Source organism: Clinocottus analis, unplaced genomic scaffold, assembly GCF_023055335.1.
Source record: "Clinocottus analis isolate CAN_PGR_092001 unplaced genomic scaffold, fCliAna1.0.p SCAF_81, whole genome shotgun sequence".
Taxonomy (NCBI): Eukaryota; Metazoa; Chordata; class Actinopteri; order Perciformes; family Cottidae; genus Clinocottus; species Clinocottus analis.
In genome coordinates, this window is record NW_027176242.1 from 64,173 (window position 1) to 85,000 (window position 20,828).

The 20,828-nt window shown below is 47.2% G+C and overlaps 3 protein-coding genes across 5 annotated transcripts in view; all 3 read left to right on the plus strand.

The window, feature by feature from the left end:
* Positions 1-396: 396 nt before the first annotated feature.
* psmb4 (proteasome 20S subunit beta 4) lies at positions 397-3,369 on the plus strand. The gene is made up of 8 exons (XM_068568842.1): positions 397-557; positions 1,584-1,710; positions 1,782-1,861; positions 1,945-2,091; positions 2,471-2,552; positions 2,700-2,816; positions 2,906-2,994; positions 3,227-3,369. The coding sequence occupies exons 1-8, from the start codon at positions 433-435 to the stop codon at positions 3,237-3,239; spliced, it is 780 nt and encodes a 259-aa protein (XP_068424943.1). The 5' UTR covers positions 397-432; the 3' UTR covers positions 3,240-3,369.
* Positions 3,370-3,873: 504 nt separating this feature from the next.
* On the plus strand, positions 3,874-9,712 carry rfx5 (regulatory factor X, 5). Of its 2 annotated transcripts, none has more exons than XM_068568836.1 (11): positions 3,874-3,997; positions 5,358-5,524; positions 5,835-5,868; positions 5,981-6,063; positions 6,622-6,753; positions 6,826-6,942; positions 7,220-7,298; positions 7,381-7,579; positions 7,888-7,961; positions 8,098-8,226; positions 8,304-9,712. In XM_068568836.1, exons 2-11 carry the CDS (start codon positions 5,394-5,396, stop codon positions 9,258-9,260), a joined length of 1,935 nt encoding a protein of 644 aa, XP_068424937.1. In that variant the 5' UTR covers positions 3,874-3,997; positions 5,358-5,393; the 3' UTR covers positions 9,261-9,712. The 2 variants fall into 2 exon arrangements, with proteins under 2 accessions (XP_068424937.1, XP_068424939.1); XM_068568838.1 differs by having other exon boundaries at positions 6,625-6,753.
* Positions 9,713-12,742: 3,030 nt separating this feature from the next.
* LOC137780670 (phosphatidylinositol 4-kinase beta-like) overlaps positions 12,743-20,828 on the plus strand; it is a 14,143-nt gene continuing 6,057 nt past the window's right edge. For both annotated transcript variants that reach the window (XM_068568834.1, XM_068568835.1), the window contains exons 1-8: positions 12,743-12,943; positions 14,609-15,071; positions 15,247-15,734; positions 16,120-16,542; positions 16,642-16,869; positions 17,843-18,100; positions 19,210-19,316; positions 19,491-19,595. In XM_068568834.1, the coding sequence (XP_068424935.1) occupies positions 14,624-15,071; positions 15,247-15,734; positions 16,120-16,542; positions 16,642-16,869; positions 17,843-18,100; positions 19,210-19,316; positions 19,491-19,595 (2,057 nt within the window). In that variant the 5' untranslated portion in view covers positions 12,743-12,943; positions 14,609-14,623. The remainder of the gene's footprint in view (positions 12,944-14,608; positions 15,072-15,246; positions 15,735-16,119; positions 16,543-16,641; positions 16,870-17,842; positions 18,101-19,209; positions 19,317-19,490; positions 19,596-20,828) is intronic.

Here is a 20,828-nt window from a genome sequence, read left to right on the forward strand (position 1 = left end):
TAAACATAGTGACAAATTACTATGATTTATTAGTACCTATCAGATATTCTTAGAACATTGTAAATATGTTGTATTATGGTGTTATATTTTTGTTTTACTATACTAGTATAATAATACACAAATATTACTATACTAGTATAGTAATACATAGTAATATATGGAATCATTTATGTTATATTAGTGTATTAGTATATTAGTTTTGGTATACTAATACACTTTATTACCATGTTGTATTGGTATATTTCTTATATTTATGGAGTCATAATTAAATCATGTTTATAATACTTTAAAATGAATTACTGTTAAAACAACCACAGTGTGTAACTCCTGTCGGCCAGCAGGCGGCGGTGAATCGCCCCTTCGTGACGTCAGCCCTGTTCACCCGAACAAGAAGACGCCGTGTTGTCACTTCCGGCCAAAGTATTTTCCAACATGGCGTCTAGCGGCTTGAAGCTGAGTTTCTGGGAGAACGGACCGAAGCCCGGGCAGTTCTACTCGCTCCCCGGCGGCAGCAGCAGCGGGCCCGGCACGTCATGCGGGCCTGTCCGGCACACACTGTGAGTCCCCGAACTGGCGGAACCGCGAGCCGGTCCGCCGGTTCTCTGTCCGCGTTCCGTGCTGCATCATCATGGAGGAGCTAACTGTTGCTAAGCTAACTTTCCAGTCATTTTCGGTTTAAACGCTTTTTAAATTTGTTACTGAACCATTTTAACAACAAAGATAGTTTTACATGTTTTTGAGTAATAAAACATAATTTATATAGTATCTATAATGATAACATACTTCTAAGTAGTACATATTGACGTATAAATACATGTGACAGCTATGGCTCAATGTTTACAATTACCACTATTAATGTGGATTTAAGTTTATTAATTCATGTAAAAGGCAGTTTAAAATATATTTTAAAATAAATTAATATTGTCAGTTGTGTTTATTACTTTTATTTAAATGTATTTTTTTGAAAGCTCCAATTCAATCCGATTATTTTGTTTATTTGATGTTATTTGAGTGCAGAAAGTGTTTTTTCTGATGAATCACTTCCTGTGACGTAGAACCTGCTGACCAGTTAAATATGAAGAGAATATGAATTTAATATGAAAGTGAATCCTCCAGCGTGCGTTCTGTGTAAAACAAGCAGAGTTCATAATCTATGAACTAATCATCCAGTAGACTCGTGTAATTGATCCTGTATAAGGTTCCTTAAGTCTGTATTGATCCTGTATAAGGTTCCTTAAGTCTGTATTGATCCTGTATAAGGTTCCTTAAGTCTGTATTGATCCTGTATAAAGTTCCTTAAGTCTGTATTGATCCTGTATAAAGTTCCTTAAGTCCGTATTGATCCTGTATAAAGTTCCTTAAGTCCGTATTGATCCTGTATAAGGTTCCTTAAGTCTGTATTGATCCTGTATAAGGTTCCTTAAGTCTGTATTGATCCTGTATAAAGTTCCTTAAGTCTGTATTGATCCTGTATAAGGTTCCTTAAGTCTGTATTGATCCTGTATAAGGTTCCTTAAGTCTGTATTGATCCTGTATAAGGTTCCTTAAGTCCGTATTGATCTTTTACCCGGTTCCCTCCACAGGAACCCGATGGTCACGGGGACCTCGGTGCTCGGCGTAAAGTTCACCGGCGGCGTCGTGTTAGCGGCGGACATGTTGGGCTCCTACGGCTCGCTGGCTCGCTTCAGGAACGTCTCGCGCCTCATGAAGGTGAGTTTGTTTACGCATTTGTTGACGCGTTTGTTTACACTGTTTGTTTACACCGTTTGTTTACGCCTCAGGTGAACGACAACACAATCCTGGGTGCTTCAGGAGACTACGCCGACTACCAGCACCTCAAGCACATCATCGAGCAGATGGTGTAAGTTCACGTGACGATGGATCAATGGATAATCAATGGAGGATCGATAGATGATCGATAGATCAATACCTCTCTCTCTCCAGCATCGACGAGGAGCTGCTGGGTGACGGGCACCGCTGCAGCCCCAAGGCGCTTCACTCCTGGCTGACCCGTGTGATGTACAACCGGCGCAGCAAGATGAACCCGCTGTGGAACACCGTGGTGATCGGGGGCTTCTACGGAGGCGAGAGGTGGGCGGGGCTTAGTGTGGGCGGGGCTTCCTGCTCACGCTTCTGTCTCTTTATTAAAATAATAAAGTACTTGAGGCAGTACATTAATGCTCAATACAGTACATTAATGCAGTACTCTGACTCACTCTCAACCAATCAGAATGATTGGTTGATTTATTGATTGATTTCATCTACCCGTATTATGATATATAATCTTGTTCGGTATATGAATTATTTACAATACATATTTTTTGTCATGTTTAATGCCACTGATTTATTAGGTGTCACTTTAATTTAAGGAGTTTTATTTCCGTGTTGTTTTGGGTTGTAATTGGGTTTTATTCCGTTTGTTTTGTAAAGTGTTGTATTATTATTAAAGTGTATTATTTTCATACTCTAGTTTCCTGGGTTACGTGGACAAGCTGGGCGTGGCCTACGAGGCGCCCACGGTGGCCACCGGCTTCGGGGCGTACCTGGCTCAGGTGAGACGAACATGGCTTCAAGTTATAGATCAGATTTCTGATTCACCGCTGGAGCTTACCTGGAGACTTACAACCAAAAGTGTTGAAGAGGAAATAAATATATTGCCTTTTTTAATTTTACTTTTTCACATCTCTCGACCCCCTCAGCCTCTCATGAGGGAGGTGGTGGAGAACAAGGAGGAGATCTCTCAGCAGGAAGCTCGTGAGCTGGTGGAGCGCTGCCTCAAAGTCTTGTACTACCGGGACGCCCGGTCCTACAACCGGGTACCAGCTTGTTATTGATCACATTATTGATGATAGTTATTGCTCACACACACACACACACTCACACTCAAGTGTTGTTTTTATTTTAGCACGAGATCGCCATAGTAACGGAGGCGGGCGTAGAGATCGTTGGTCCTCTGTCCTCTGAAACCAACTGGGACATCGCTCACATGGTCAGGTAGGTCACAGGGGCGGAGCTTCTTTAGCTGTAAAGGAGGCGGAGCTTCTTTAGCTCATGATTTTCTTGTGTGAAAACAATTCTTCCAGAAACAACATTTTACAAGATTACACTTGAACGCATCACGATGATGTCATCATTTACCTACCCAATACTCCTTTCTCCCGAGCAGCGCTTGAACGCCTCATATTCTTATGTTCCCTCTTGAGGCCTTGTTTCTGTTTCTCTGCAGCGGGTTTGAATAAAGACGAGCAGCATCTGATGGAGACGAGTACCATCTGATGAAGACGGCTGCAACTTATCCATCAAAGTTTAGTTTGGTTTAGTTCATTGTAACTTTTGTATAACGGAAAATAAATGTGGTAAATCCAAAAATGTAGTTGTTTTTTCTGGTTTATTTGTGTTTTGTATAAATAAAGGTCAACACTTTGAATCCTTGAACTGGAAAGATTTTTTTTTAATGATCCACTATTAATTAATTAATTAATTAATAGTGCATTTTAATGATGCACTATTAATTAATGATATATATATATATTAATTATACACAACATATATATATATATATATATATATATAGTGCATCATTATATATGTATCCTGTGGATAATGTCGAGGTTAACATTTTATTGGTTTTTGGTTTTGAAAAATCTTTGTATAAAGTGAATATGAATTATGCTTAATATCTACCAAACAGACGTGTTTATGAAATCTATTTCTCGCTTTTGCGGTCTGGACAGGCGGTTGTTGCTGGGCAGATTTCGCAAGATCAAGTCATCTGTTTTGTAACTGGGCAGACCAGGTAACCGTGTCCAATCAGAATAATCCCCGTCAGAAAAATTATTTCGCTCGACGAATGGAATTTCACCCACTTTTGGTGTCTGGGTAGATTTGCGACGGCTGACCAATCGGGAGAGACGTTGGCTTTGTAGTCAGGCAGACATAACGGAGTCGGCCAATCACAAAAACATCTGAAGGGGATTTTTGCTGTATCTTGGCTCAGGTACTTTCTTTTTCTTTTTTAAAATAAATACTCAAACGCGACTCGCCGACTCGATCGACCGTTAAAAACAGAATTAATACACTATTACCTGGAAATATTTTTTAATTAAGAATAGAGTGTAAAAACACGTTTAATGGCGCCTGCTAGTTGCTAGCAGCCTAGCTAGGCTAGTTAGCCTGTTAGCGTCTAGCAGTTACCAGTATTAACTGCACGAGACGCAGTATTCTCGGCGCCTACGACTTCCGGGTGTTGTTACATCTGTTTGCATTTAAACCTCGGTCATCTAACAGTTAGTCTGTCGGCTTGCCAGTTAGCTCTGCAGTAATGTGTCGGCGTGTGTGTATATGTGTGTGTGTGTGACACATGACCACCGGCTCTCCTCGCTGTAAACCGTCATGAGGGATAGGGGGGGGGGGGGGGCTGTCACGTTAGCATCGCTAGCTAACATTAGCTGCTGAGTGAGACTGGGTTGTGTTTCGCTCCCCAGAATACATGCCTACTAGTAATACCCCCTGGTAGTACAAGTAACGGGTAACGCCCATTCAACATAGTACTAGTAACGGGTAACGCCCCTTCAGGGTAGTAGTGGTAACGGGTAACGCCCCTTCAGGGTAGTAGTGGTAACGGGTAACGCCCCTTCAGGGTAGTAGTGGTAACAGGTAACGCCCCTTCAGGGTAGTAGTGGTAATGGGTAACGCCCCTTCAGGGTAGTAGTGGTAACAGGTAACGCCCCTTCAGGGTAGTAGTGGTAACAGGTAACGCCCCTTCAGGGTAGTAGTGGTAACAGGTAACGCCCCTTCAGGGTAGTAGTGGTAATGGGTAACGCCCCTTCAGGGTAGTAGTGGTAACAGGTAACGCCCCTTCAGGGTAGTAGTGGTAATGGGTAACGCCCCTTCAGGGTAGTAGTGGTAACAGGTAACGCCCCTTCAGGGTAGTAGTGGTAACGGGTAACGCCCCTTCAGGGTAGTATTAATAACGGGTAACGCCCCTTCAGGGTAGTATTAATAACGGGTAACGCCCCTTCAGGGTAGTAGTAGTGACGGGTAACGCCCTTCAGGGTAGTATTAATAACAGGTAACGCCCCTTCAGGGTAGTAGTAGTAATGGTAACGCCCCTTCAGGGTAGTATTAATAACGGGTAACGCCCCTTCAGGGTAGTAGTGGTAACGGGTAACGCCGCTTCAGGGTAGTAGTAGTAATGGTAACGCCCCTTCAGGGTAGTAGTAGTAATGGTAACGCCGCTTCAGGGTAGTAGTGGTAATTGGTAACATTTTTGATTGTGTGTACTAAGTGTATTATTGTACTATTAATCTATTAGAAATATACAAATATATGTGTCATTAGAATTAGCTCCTCCTCAGATGCCGCGACCGCTCAGCACCGGTTAGTCGGTCCAGATGTCCGAGGACCGGCGGCTCGATGCCCCGCAGCGAGGGGAGGATGCTCTGGAGGCGGGGGAGTGGGGGGAGGGGGGGGAGGGGGACACGGAGCCCAGCATGCTGCTGCAGAAACTCAAGAGCAACATCTCGTAAGTCCTCTTCTGAGATGCTGTACACACTGTCAACAAACAAACATGTCAACAAACATACAAACAAACATGGAATCAAACATAATGCGTCTTTTATCGAGGAGGAAATGTACGTTTGTTTGTGTCCTTTTTTTTATTGAAAACACTATTTCCTAACAACAAAGTTATTTAATCATTTAAATATGGCTTCATCTTTTTCTACGAGCACATTGTTTACACATTGTTTACACATTGTTTACATGATGTTCTAAAAATCTTAACAAAGTTTACTAAACAACTTTACATGATGAAATCTCTCTCTGTGTTGCAGGAAAAGTGTTCAGACCAAAGTGGACCAGATCCTAGTAAGTGTGTGTGTGTGTGTGTGTGTGTGTGTGTGTGTGTGTGTGTGTGTGTGTGTGTGTGTGTGTCTCAGTGCTCATGTGTGTGTGTGTGTGTGTGTGTGTTCTTCCTCAGCAAGACGTCCAGCGTTTCTCTGACAATGACAAGCTGTACCTGTACCTCCAGCTGCCCTCTGGCCCGAGCTCCGGAGACAAGAGGTGACCTCCATGAGGAACCGGGTTCTGAAGGGAACCGCTTCTGTCTCAGGCCTGGTTCTGAGGTTCTGTATTGATACCAGAGGGAGACATCCTCGTCTTAAACCTTCTCTCTGTCTCTCTGTCTCTTTGTCTCTCTGTCTCTCTGTCTCTTTGTCTCTTTGTCTCTTTGTCTCTCTGTCTCTCTGTCTCTTTGTCTCTCTGTCTCTCTGTCTCTCTGTCTCTTTGTCTCTTTGTCTCTCTGTCTCTCTCTCTCTGTCTCTTTGTCTCTCTGTCTCTCTGTCTCTTTGTCTCTTTGTCTCTTTGTCTCTCTGTCTCTCTGTCTCTCTGTCTCTTTGTCTCTCTGTCTCTCTGTCTCTTTGTCTCTCTGTCTCTTTGTCTCTTTGTCTCTCTGTCTCTTTGTCTCTTTGTCTCTCTGTCTCTCTGTCTCTTTGTCTCTCTGTCTCTTTGTCTCTTTGTCTCTCTGTCTCTCTGTCTCTTTGTCTCTCTGTCTCTCTCTCTCTCTGTCTCTTTGTCTCTCTGTCTCTCTGTCTCTCTGTCTCTCTGTCTCTTTGTCTCCAGTAGCGTTGGCGTTGGTGACTCTGGTTCCTTCAACACAGCTGACCAGCTGCACACCTGTAACTGGATCCGCAGTCACCTGGAGGAGCACTCTGACACCTGTCTGCCCAAACAGGATGTCTACGAGACGTACAGGTGAGGCTTCACAACAACAACAACACACGAGGTCGCCGGGTCGGTCCCGTGACCTCCTGTCTCTGTCCTCAGGAGGTACTGTGAGAACCTGCAGCATCGTCCTCTCAGCGCCGCCAACTTCGGGAAGATCATCAGAGACATCTTCCCCAACATCAAGGCCCGCAGGCTGGGAGGCCGAGGACAGTCCAAATATCCTGCCACAGCGCCTCCATCAGCACCTACACACCCAGCTATAGACGAGCACGTGCACGTGCATGTGAGGATTGTGTGTGTTGCGTTAACTGCTGGTTGTGTTACTGATTTTACATCTGCAGTGGTATGTCATCATAACCACAGCGCTGCTGCTGCTCCCGTACTGAGGACCTTTTGAAGTGTGAATGGAGTGACACCAGAGTGTAGTAACACACACCAAATAATACACAATTACAATCACACACCTGTGGTGGTACCCTTAACCCACTGATACGTACTGCTACAGCGGCATCAGGAGGAAGACGGTTCTCAACATGCCTCTGCTGCCCAACCTGGACCTGAAGAACGACCCGGTACACACACACACACACACACTCTCACACACACACACACTCTCTCTCTCTCTCTCTCACACACACTCCTCTTCCCCTCCAGGCCGAGCTGACCGAGCTGGTCCAGACGTACAAACAGGAAGTGACGGAGGCGGCGTGCGAGCTCATCTGCGACTGGGCTCAGAAGATCCTGAAGCGCTCCTTCGACACCGTGGTGGAGATCGCTCGCTACCTGATACAAGAACACATCGTCAACCCGCGCTGCAGCCAGGCCGAGCTGGTGGCCGCCGCCGCGCTCGCAGGTGTGTGTGTGTGTGTGTGTGTATGTGAGAGAGAGTGTGTGTGTGTGTGTGTGTGTGTGTGTATGTGACAGTGTGTGTGTGTGCGTGTGCGTGTGTGTGTGTGTGTGTGTGTGTGTGTATGTGTGTGTGTGTGTGTGTATGTGACAGTGTGTGTGTGTGCGTGTGTGTGTGTGTATGTGTGTGTGTGTGTGTGTGTGTGTGTGTGTGTGTGTGAGTGAGAGCACATGGACACACATGGAGAGTTGATCTTCATGTTTCCAGCTCGTGTCTTTCTGTGTGAATGAGTCTTGTGGTCATGTGACCTGCAGGAGGTCCAACCAAAACCCACAAGGTCATCAAGAAAGCCCCCGTCTCCAAAGCCGAGAACGACGGCGATCACAAGGTGAATTCCTGTCTGCTAACCACTTCCTGTCTGCTAACCACTTCCTGTCTGCTTACCACTTCCTGTCTGCTTACCACTTCCTGTCTACTAACCACCACTTCCTGTCTACTAACCACCACTTCCTGTCTGATTGTAGAAGGACCTCGGAGACTCTTCGTCCTCGTCTTCACTGAAGTCGGCGTCTGGAGACAAATCCTCTGCAGCAGCCAAGCCTTCCTCCCTGGACGCTCCGCCCTCCTGCTCCTCTTCCTCGCTGCGTCCGGCGGTAAGTTTTGTTTCCATCAGCGATCCGACTTCCTTCCCGATCGATCACGGATCAATAAGTGACTTCCTGTGCTGCAGGTGGAGGCCTTCATGAAGCAGTTACCCAGAATCCTTCCTCGTAGCTCCGCCCCCGGTAAGACCCCGCTCCCCCTGCGCTGCTCTCCGCCCTCGCTGGCCCTTAAAGACGCCCCTCTCCCCCCCGGCGGCGGCGGCGGGGCGGGACCCGGGGCGAGCTCGGGGGGCGTGAAGGTCATCGCCATGGCGACGCTGCCCCAGCAGCCGGGCGGGCCGGTCCCGGTGATGATCCTGCCTCAGGGCTGCCTGGCGTACGAGCGGGAGAAGGTCGCCCCGCTTCCTCCTCCTCCTCCTCTTCCTCAACACGCCGCCCCCACCTCGGTGGTGCAGAAGCCGCGGGGGGGCAACGGCGGCAAGCGCCCCCCAGAGGCGGCCGGCACCGCAGGAGCGCCGACTGCCGCTCCGCCCGTGAAACGGAAACGTGGCCGGCCGAGGAAACCCCGCCCCGAGGACGCTCCCCCCGCCCCGCCCCCCGCTGCGCTGTCTCCTAAACCCCGCCCACACCCGCCTGTCATCACCTCCCTGACTGGCGGTGTCATCCAGAAGGCCTCCTCCTCCTCCTCCTCCTCGTCCTCCTCATCCTCGCAGCCGGTGCTGGAGCTGGTGATCCGGGACCAGCCGGGTCAGCTGGTGCTGAGTCCACTGCCGGACTCGGGCCGCCGGCTGATGGAGCACCGTGGCGTGCTGGTTTTGGGGAACCCCGGCTGGGAGCTGGCGGGGCGCGCCCCGATGGTGGAGGTCATCCAGAAGGCCCCGCGGCCCGCCAACAACCTCCACCCGCTTCCCTCTCCTCATCCTCCTCCTCCGCCTCCCACGCTAAACGAGGAGCGGGGGGAGGTGGAGCTAACGCTGACGCCGGTGGAGCTGCACGACAACCCCTGCTCTTCCTCCTCTTCCTCTGTCGCGGTGGTGAAGAGCGAGGAAGAGGAGGAAGAGGAGAGCTCCTCCAAGACTCACTAGCTCCTCCTCTTTTTTTAAATTTTGTATCAGCTCTCACTCACCTGCGAGACAAACCCCGCCCCCTTTACCTTTCTCTCCTCTTCCCCGATTGGTGGAAATCCCAGATTGGCAATCGACAGAGAGCTAATCGCGGAGGATACATGAAGCCACACCCCCTCCACGCCGCTGGCTTCCATTGCACTCGGAATAACGACGCTGGTAAAAACCAGCGGCTCTTAATCTGCAGGTCTGAGACCTGAAGAAGAGTCCTCAGGGGGCGGAGCCTCCAGTCCCCACCTCGCCTCCTCGTCTCCTCGTCTCCTTCATCTCAACAGACTACAGGAGGAGAAAGAAAAGAAGCGATGCAAAGGAAGGAGGGAAGGAAACAAGTGGACAGGACAGAATGCAGAAGGTACTACGGGTCAGAACCTTGTGAAGGTTCTTCTGAATATAAAAACTATTTCCTCGTTAAAGAGTTCCTCTGTTCTAAACAGTGTGTGTGTGTGTGTGTGTGTGTGTGTGTGTGTGTGTGTGTGTGTGTGTGTGTGTGTGTGTGTGTGTGTGTGAGAGAGAGAGCTTCAGGGTGTTTAAAGGGACACTGAAAAGATTTTTTGACTGTTAAAACGAAACCTGTTGCATGATGGGAAAGTGAGTTGTCCTCTCGCTCACAGCGCCCCCTGAGGGCCGCCATGTGTTTCTATCTCTAAAGTGAAGTGCCAATACGTGGGAATCGAGCTGCCGCCCTTCAGAACTGAAACCACTGAAAAGTTCAAACTAAAAACTGTTTCAACGTTAAAACCGGTTTGGTCCAGTTTAATCTAGTTTTATCCGGTTTGGTCCAGTTTGGTCTGGTTTGGTCCGGTTTGGTCCGGTTTGGTCTGGTCCGGTTTGGTCCAGTTTGGTCTGGTTTGGTCCGGTTTGGTCCGGTTTGGTCTGGTCCGGTTTGGTCCTGCAGTAGGAACCCGGGTCAGAAGTCGTGTAAATCTTTCACTGTGGAGCCGCGTTGCTCAAAACAGAAACGGGTCGGGTAATCAAAGATAGCGGATCGGGATTCGGGTAGCGGCGCGTCGACCTTAAAGGATCAGACTCAACGACGCGGCGTCCTCTGATGTCACTTCCTGTACTGGACCCGTCGGCGGTGCTCTTTCAGGTACCGCCCTCGGTTTGTAGACGCTAGGCTCAAAGGAAGTAAACAGGAAGTACGAGTCCAGTGATCAAGAGACCTTTGATGCTGCGTAAAAAATAAGATAAACATACAAAGTATATATATATATATATATATATATATATATATATATATATATATATATATATATATATATATATATATATATATATATATATATATATAAAAAACATAAATACTCTATGATACATCACGTTAGTACCGAGAACTATGTGCATAAATATATAAACAATGACGTATTTAGGTTATACGTGACGTTATGTCGGGAGTTGGTGGAGCTGCTACAACGTTAGCGTAGCTTAGCACCGATCACACCAGACTCCATTCAGAAAACCAGCATTTTAAAAGCAAAGCGCTCCGCCGGCGGTCCAGGTGACGAGATGACGAGACGGCCGGTCGAGCGAGCTGATCCGGGTCGAGCGCTGCGATTATTGCGCAACGATGATGATGACGATGATGAAGGTGACGATGATGAGCTCCCAGTCCAAACTCAACGTAGCCTGTTTCCTGATAGACTCACATTACATTTTCCTGAATCCAGAACATTAAATTCTCTTTTTCCCAAAGGGCATTCTGGGTAATGGAGTCCTCCTGATTCTCATCGCTCGCGTCTCCTTTTGTTCTCGTTGCTTTCATTGGTTGTGCAGCTTGTTGACGTTGTGTTGTTATTATTATTGATATTATTATGGCTTCCTGCATGTTCCACCTGTGACGTTCTGTGTTTTAATAACTTTGTTTTTCTTTCCTGTAATCAGCACTTTACTGCTTTAGATCAAAAAGAGAGTTAAAGGAACAGTGTGGACACTCTCACACACACACACACACACACACACACACACACACACACACACACACACACACACACACACACACACACACACACACACACACAGTATGAAGTGCTGTGGTGAAGAATAAAAGACTTGTGAGAAATTTAGAATTTGGTCTGTGAACACTTAAACAAAAGTGAAAGAGAGAGAGAGAAGACAAGAGGAAGAGGACAAGAGAGAGAGGACAGAGGAGAGAGGACACAGGACAGAGGAGAGAGGACAAACAAAATGTTGCTTCTTTAGAAACAACATTTGATCTTCTCCGGTTTATATATATATAAACACATTTCTACATAAACTCAAACTCCTGAACAAACCTTCCTGCAGACCACCGTACTGCTCTTAGAAAGGGGCGGGGCTTAAGTAGATGCAGTCTGCCCGGTCACCACTAGATGTCACTCAAGTGTCCACACTGTCCCTTTGACTCCGCCCCTTTTGGTTGGACGCCACAGTAATCAGTGATGCACCTTCTGCCCCCACCAGCCTGTTCTGTTGTTGTTTCCTTGTTTATTGTTTACTTGTTTGTTTTGTTGTGACGGAGGACAGAAGCCAGAACGTTTCATGTGAATCTGTTTCCTCCGCCGAGCGACTGGAATAAAGGAAGAGGCGTTCACTGGCAGAGAGCCCGTCTGGTCGCTTCTTTCCTTTCAGCTCCACACTTTCACCTTCTTCCTTTCATACTTTTTGGTCATACTTTTTTTTGTCATACTTTTTTTTGTCATGCTTTTTTTGTCACTTTTTTTGTCATACTTTTTTTGACATGTTTATTTATTTTGTGTTATATAATGTGTAATGTCTCCAGCATATTGTAACTGTGCGGTCAGGAAAGCTACGAGACGTTGTCTTGAACACAAGCTGCTCGTGCATGTTTATTGGTTTAGATTGAAAGAAAACTAAAAAAGAGCAAATTAAATAATAATGAAAATATAAAATTATAAAAAGTGTGAAAAAATAAAAAGTAAATTAGACAAAATGTATATAGAAATGAATACATTAAATATAAATTATAACGTTTTGGTCCAAACTAAACCAGAACTCGCTGCAGCGTCAAGCTGCTGATGTGACCCTTACCCGTTTCCGGTTTCAAAATAAAAGCTTGGGTGTTTAATAGGAAATAATAAATGTGCAGGAATACAAAGGCAGATTTATTTTTTGCCAACCAACTAACTGATTAATAATATTTTTCAGCAAAAAACGTTATAATATATATATATATACAAATATAATGTTAATTATGTATTTTTAGATTGTTTCAGATGCTTCAAATGTGTGTGTGTGTATATATATATATATATATATATATATATATATATATATATATATATATAAAATTATTATTAGTAGTTTTCATTTGATCTAGTGAAAATAGTTATTAAACGCATTTATTTCACGTACGGTAAAGAAAGAAATCCCTTTTGATTCATGCTTTTATTGTGGAAGTATTAACCGGAAGTGCCGTTGATTCGCACTGCGGCTGTCTTCACGGATGTTGCGTCACGAGCGGAGCGGAGCCAGGCCGCAGCACCCGGGACCAGATGGACCGAGCCTGAGACCCGGACCACAGACCCGGACTACATCCTGGACCAGGGACCCGGACTACATCCTGGACCAGAGACTCGGACTACATCCTGGACCAGAGACCTCGACCCAACCCGGAAACCAGACCCGAGTCCCCGGACATTTAACCGGTAGGTCTTCTTTTCTTTCTTCTTGTTCGTCGTCACCGAGCCGCCGTGTTGTACTTGTACTAGTGCTACTAGTACTAGTACAAGTACTCTGCTAGTACCAGGCTCCGGAGGTGAGAGCCGGGCTGCGGGCCTTCTGCAGCCCGGCTCTCACCTCCTTCCTCCGGCTTGTTTTCATCAGGAGGGAGCGGCACTGCTCCTCCTCCTCTTCCTCCTCTTCCTCCTATAAATACACTCTTGAATATCTAAATACTCGCCGGTACTGTAAGTTTATTTCATAGTACTAAGATCTTGGTTTTACACTAGCATTTGTGCAGTATTATTTTGTGTTATTTTAATATAAAGGCCTTGTTTACTTTATAGTGCTTCACTGACTCTTAACTCATACTCCTATACTACTTGGACAATACTAGTACAATACTCCTATACTACTTGGACAATACGAGGACAATACTCCTATACTACTTGGACAATACGAGGACAATACTCCTATACCACTTGGACAATACTAGTACAATACTCCTATACTACTTGGACAATACGAGGACAATACTCCTATACTACTTGGACAATACGAGGACAATACTCCTATACTACTTGGACAATACTAGTACAATGCTCCTATACTACTTGGACAATACTAGTACAATACTCCTATACTACTTGGACAATACTAGTACAATACTCCTATACTACTTGGACAATACGAGGACAATACTCCTATACTACTTGGACAATACTAGTACAATGCTCCTATACTACTTAGACAATACTAGTACAATACTCCTATACTACTTGGAAAATACCAGTACAATACTCCTATACTACTTGGACAATACTAGTACAATGCTCCTATACTACTTGGACAATACTAGTACAATACTCCTATACTACTTGGAAAATACTAGTACAATACTCCTATACTACTTGGAAAATACTAGTACAATACTCATATACAATATGGACAATACTAGTACAATGCTCCCATAATACTCCCGTAATAATTGTACAATACCTCTATAATACTACTACTTGTAGAGTACATACTACTAAAAGTAATAATAATAGTAATATACAAATAAAATCTGTTTTACATAGACACACACACACATAGACACACACACACACACATAGACACATCTGTGTGATGACATCATGCTCAGCTGTGTGTGATCAGATGAAGCTCACTGATGATGATGATGATGTCTTCAGGAGGAAACATATTGACTGTAAAAGTATTATATTCATGTGTTATATTCAGGTGTTATATTCATGTGTTCATGACGTTCATTCATGCTGAGTTTAAATAATGAATCTGCTTTTACAAATACTAAAATACTTAAGTACACATTCAAGGTTCTTGTCATATTTTCAATTCATGCAGCTCCTGACTAGCTGCTGCTACTACTACTACTACTACTACTACTACTACTAGTACTACTAGTACTACACTCTACACTCTACTCTTTACTACATCTCAGTGGTACATGTTGTACTTTTACTTCATGTTGTACTCTTGCTGGACTTCATCTCAGAGGTACATGTTGTACTCTTTCTGTACTACATCTCAGATGTACATGTTGTACTTGTACTACATCTCAGAGGTATATGTTGTACTTGTGTTGTTTACAAAAGAGAGGAGGAGCTTCATCACATGTCTTTCTTTAGGCCCGCCCCTCCAAAATGGCCGACGCCGAGGTCTCCTTGTCCCCGGCTCTGCGGCCGCTCCACCTTAGCCCTTCCCACCACATAAGCCCCGCCCCCTCGGCCCCGCCTCTTCCCGCCTCCTCCTCCCCCACCACCTTCTCCTGCCCGTCTTCCCCTTCCAGCGCCTCCTCTTCCTCCTCCTCCTCCTCTTCCTCTTGTTCCGAGAGCTCCTCCGACTGCCCCGCCCACCACCACCACCAGCCCCGCCCCCGGCCCCGCCCCCAGCTGCAGCTGCCCCCGCCCCCCCGCGGCGAGCAGCCGTCCTCGCCCAGCGCCAGCCCCCGCAGCTCCAGCCCCAGTGGCAGCGTGGGCAGCACCGGCAGCCTGGGCAGCAGCAGCGGCAGCGAGGGCCAGAGAGGCCCCACCCCCCCGCTGGACGCCATCTCTGAGGACGCCATGGAGATGGACCTGGGCGTTGACCAAGGTACGAATATTAGAAACCAGCAAAAACACGTTAAAACACAGAAAACACACATTCAAACACAGAAAGCAGCAAGCACATAGCAGTCTTGCTACGTTGTGTGTTTATGAGATGCTAACAGGACCTAGCTGATGCTAAGCTAATACTAAGGTAATGCTACTTCCTGTTTCCTCCGCAGTGATCGACCCAGAAGTCGCTCTGAAGGCTTGCCAGGAAGTTCTTCTCAAGGTCAAGCTGCAGAACAGGGAGGTCGACAACAAGCAGCAACAGGAGGATCAACAGCAGCAACAACAACAACAACAACAACAACAACAACAACAACAACAACACCTCACAGAGCCGGAGGGCTGCGGACCTCAGTGGCGCGTCGGCCCAGATTCGAGCTCCATCAAAGAGGAGGACGAGGAGGAGTCTTCCTCGCTGCCGGCGGCGGCGTCCTCGGCGTCGAAGCAGTCGTGGCTGCTCCGCCTGTTCGAGTCCAAGCTGTTCGACGTCTCTATGGCGATCTCCTACCTGTACAAGTCCAAGGAGCCCGGCGTGCAGGCCTACATCGGGAACCGGCTCTTCAGCTTCCCCGACCGCGAGGTGGACTTCTACCTGCCGCAGCTGCTCAACATGTATGTGCACATGGACACGGAGGTGGGAGACGCCATCCGGCCGTACCTGGTGAGTGAAGACGGCATTAAACACAGAAAGCACACATTCAAAAACTTGTAGGCATGATGGCTTCCAGCTCCCTGGTCGCTTTAAAAACAAGATGGTGTCCTTAGCGCCCCCTTGTGGTCGCATTAAAAACAAGATGGTGTCCTTAGCGCCCCCTTGTGGTCGCATTAAAAACAAGATGACGTCCTTAGCGCCCCCTTGTGGTCGCATTAAAAACAAGATGGCGTCCTTAGCGCCCCCTTGTGGTCGCATTAAAAACAAGATGACGTCCTTAGCGCCCCCTTGTGGTCGCTTTAAAAACAAGATGACGTCCTTAGCGCCCCCTTGTGGTCGCTTTAAAAACAAGATGGCGTCCTTAGCGCCCCTTTGTGGTCTCCTCTGCCCTCAGATCCACCGGTGCACCGCCGGCATCACCTTCTCTCTGCTGACGGCCTGGCTGCTGGGCGCGTACTCCTCCGACATGCACATCTCCACGCAGCGCCACTCCAGAGGCTCCAAGCTGCGCAAGCTCATCCTGTCCGACGAGCTCAAACCGCCGGCTCCCCCGCCGGACCCCCGAGCCGCCCACGCCTCGCCGTCTCACCGCCGCTGTCACCGGAGGCACAACAGCAGCCATGCAGACTCCGCCTCCTGCTTCTCTCCGGCCAGCGGCCCCGACTCAAGCCCCGCCCCTGAATCCAGCCCCGCGCCCGCTGGGGAGGGGCTCGTGTCCCCGTCCAGGAGGACGCACCAGAGGTCGAAGTCGGACGCCACCGGGTCCGGCCTGCGGCGGACAGGAAGTAACCCGAAAGTGGAAGCTGTCCACGAGGAGGTAAGGACACATTTAAACACAGAAAACACACAATAAACACAGAAAACACACAATACACACAGAAAACACACATTAAGCTGACTGGACTCCCGCCTGCAGCCGGAGCGCCTGCGGCCGCAGAGAGAGCTGGTGAAGTCGCTGCTCTGCATCGGGAAGCGTTTGGCGACGCTGCCGACCAAAGAGCAGAAGACGCAGCGGCTGATCTCGGAGCTGTCGCTGCTCAACCACAAGCTGCCGGCGCGCGTCTGGCTGCCCACCGCCGAGCGGCAGCACCACGTGTGCCGGATCCCCAACACGCAGGCCGTGGTGCTCAACTCCAAGGACAAGGTGACTGGTTCACACGGGACAGTGAGGGGGTAGCCTAGCTTAGCACAGAGACTGGGAACAGGTGGAAGATGGTAGCCTAGCTTAGCACAGAGACTGGGAACAGGTGGAAGATGGTAGCCTAGCTTAGCACAGAGACTGGGAACAGGTGGAAGATGGTAGCCTAGCTTAGCACAGAGACTGGGAACAGGTGGAAGATGGTAGCCTAGCTTAGCACAGAGACTGGGAACAGGTGGAAGATGGTAGCCTAGCTTAGCACAGAGACTGGGAACAGGTGGAAGATGGTAGCCTAGCTTAGCACAGAGACTGGGAACAGGTGGAAGATGGTAGCCTAGCTTAGCACAGAGACTGGGAACAGGTGGAAGATGGTAGCCTAGCTTAGCACAGAGACTGGGAACAGGTGGAAGATGGTAGCCTAGCTTAGCACAGAGACTGGGAACAGGTGGAAGATGGTAGCCTAGCTTAGCACAGAGACTGGGAACAGGTGGAAGATGGTAGCCTAGCTTAGCACAGAGACTGGGAACAGGTGGAAGATGGTAGCCTAGCTTAGCACAGAGACTGGGAACAGGTGGAAGATGGTAGCCTAGCTTAGCACAGAGACTGGGAACAGGTGGAAGATGGTAGCCTAGCTTAGCACAGAGACTGGGAACAGGTGGAAGATGGTAGCCTAGCTTAGCACAGAGACTGGGAACAGGTGGAAGATGGTAGCCTAGCTTAGCACAGAGACTGGGAACAGGTGGAAGATGGTAGCCTAGCTTAGCACAGAGACTGGGAACAGGTGGAAGATGGTAGCCTAGCTTAGCACAGAGACTGGGAACAGGTGAAAGCTGGTAGCCAAGCCTTGCACTTAGACTGAAAGCATGTTGAAACTGGTAGCCTAGCTTAGCACAGAGGCTGGAAGCCGGTAGAAACAGAAAAGCATGCGCTAGCTCGCTAACATCTGTGACCTAGCTAAGTTGTGGCTCCGCCCCCACAGGCCCCATACATCATCTACGTGGAGGTGCTGGAGTGCGAGAGCTTCGAGACGTCTCCGGTTCCCGTTCGGATCCCGGAGACGAGGATCCGCTCGGCTCGGTCCGCCGACAACCTGGACTGTGGCGGCGCCGCGGCTAACGCTAACTGTGGCGGCGCCATGACGTCAGACCACCGAGCCGGAAGTTTCTCCACCGTTCCGAACTACGACAACGACGACGAGGCGTGGGCCACCGACGACATCGGACAGCTGCAGGTGGAGGTGAGGACGCACACATTTGGACAGCATGCATTGTTGTTGACTCGTTGGGGTATGTCTAGCTTATATTGTCTAGGTTCTAGCTTCTATTGTCTAGGTTCAAGCTTCTAGTTTCTAGGTTCTAGTGTCTAGGTTCTAGCTTCTAGTGTCTAGGTTCTAGCTTCTAGTGTCTAGCTTCTAGTGTCTAGGTTCTAGCTTCTAGTGTCTAGTGTCTAGGTTCTAGCTTCTAGTGTCTAGCTTCTAGTGTCTAGGTTCAAGCTTCTAGTGTCTAGCTTCTAGTGTCTAGGTTCAAGCTTCTAGCTTCTAGTGTCTAGGTTCAAGCTTCTAGTGTCTAGGTTCTAGCTTCTAGTGTCTAGGTTCTAGCTTCTAGTGTCTAGTGTCTAGGTTCAAGCTTCTAGGTTCTAGCTTCTAGTGTCTAGCTTCTAGTGTCTAGGTTCTAGTGTCTAGGTTCTAGCTTCTAGCTTCTGGTGTCTAGGTTCTAGCTTCTAGCTTCTGGTGTCTAGGTTCAAGCTTCTAGTGTCTAGGTTCTAGCTTCTAGTGTCTAGCTTCTAGTGTCTAGGTTCTAGCTTCTAGCTTCTAGTGTCTAGGTTCTAGCTTCTAGCTTCTGGTGTCTAGGTTCTAGCTTCTAGTGTCTAGGTTCTAGCTTCTAGCTTCTGGTGTCTAGGTTCTAGCTTCTAGTGTCTAGTGTCTAGGTTCCAGCTTCTAGTTTCTAGGTTCTAGCTTCTAGTGTCTAGCTTCTAGTGTCTAGGTTCTAGCTTCTAGCTTCTAGTGTCTAGGTTCTAGCTTCTAGCTTCTGGTGTCTAGGTTCTAGCTTCTAGCTTCTGGTGTCTAGGTTCTAGCTTCTAGCTTCTGGTGTCTAGGTTCTAGCTTCTAGCTTCTGGTGTCTAGGTTCTAGCTTTCAGGTTCTAGGTTCTATGTAGAATTTAGAGGTTTCTCGTAGCTTGTTCGTTTGACAGAAGTCATTCTGCACCACTGACCAATCATGATAAAAATATGTATATAACTATAGATGTGTAAAGTTGTGTTATCTTAATATTCATTAATAGGTGTGTGTGTGTGTGTGTGTGTGTGTGTGTGTGTGTGTGTGTGTGTGTGTGTGTGTGTGTGTGTAGGTGGAGGCTCACACCAGCAGTTCTGATAACATCAGTCAGTTTTCAGTCGACAGCATCACAAGTCTGGAGAGCAGAGAGCCGGTGTTCATCGCCGCCGGAGACATCAGGTGAATCTCTCACTATATATATATATATATATATATATATATATATATATATATATATATATATATATATATATATAAGATGGCGTCCAGTAAATGTATTAGTTACTGCTCAGCGAGTTGTTGGCGTGACTCTTCTGGTTGTTCTCCGGTTCTTCGTCCGTTCGGGTTCTCCAGACGTCGCCTGTCGGAGAACCTCGCTCACACACCGACGACGTTCCGCAGAGACCCAGAGGACCCGTCGGCCGTCGCCCTGAAGGAACCCTGGGAGGAGAAAGTCAGGTGAGTCCAGGAGCACCGGGTTCCTCACGCTGATGTACAAATACACAAATATGTACACTGCAAAAACAGCCCTTCTAGAAAGAAGCAAAAACATCTTATATTCAGTCAAATATTCTATATCAAGCAAAACAATCTGCCAATGCGGTGAGATTTTTTTTCTTGACAAGAGTTCTTAAAATAAGCCCCAAATTCTTGGCTCTAAAAGACTAAAATTAGACTTTTAAACTAGACAGAAAATCTTAAATTAAGCTAAATTCTAACAGAAAGGATTGTCCTGGACAGGATTTAAACCTCCAACCTTCTGATTCAAGGACAGTATCTTAACCACTGAGCTGTTGTCACATGTATGTCACAGAAGAACAATAGAATATCAGTGAGTTGCCGATGCTGCAGCGTACCGCATGTTCAGTGTTTTAGGATGCAATTGAGTCAAGGGTCTTATCATTTTGTCCATTTTTCATTTTGTTTTGCTTAATGGCCGTACAGTTTTCTTTCAGCATGGTTATTAGTATGATGTTGTGTGTTGTATAGACCAGTCTGCTGTCATCTTAACACACTGCCTGGCCAAAAGCAAAGTGTCCACCTGCATTTAACTACTACTGCCTACTGTACCAGCCTGTGGGGGCATTGCTATGATCTGCGGTTGCTGCAGTTGCTGCAGTTGCTCAGGTCTAGGTTCAGCAACGGCCAGGGTATTCCATCGAGAGTGGTTCAGGGAGCATGAGACATCATGTTCACACATGGAGTCCAGACCTGAACCCCATTGAGACTCTTTGGATGTGCTGGAGAGGCTTTGCAGCGGTCAGACTCCACCATCATCAACACAAGAAGATCTTGGTGAGGAACACTGGATGGAATAAACCGCGTGCAGTAACCAGAGCTAAAGGCGGTCCAACCAAATATTAGTGTGTGGCCTTTGTTTTGGTGGCGACTTTTTTTTTGGCCAGGCAGTGTGTGTTAGACATGAAGCAGCAGGTTCTGCCCTGCAATGAAACAATAATAATAATAATACTTTTAATAATTTTTTAATTGTTCTCGTTTCATGGCATTCTTAAATTGAGAAGTTCTGCAAACGGTCTTACTCTTAAAATAAGACAAATAATCTCGTCTCTGCTCTGGGTTTTATTGTGAAACCTTTTTATACTCTGTTTCTGGTTCATTCTCGCTCAAAATTAGCTCGCATATCTTAACAAGAAAAAGTAAGGTTCACTTTCTTAAAATGAGATAATGTTT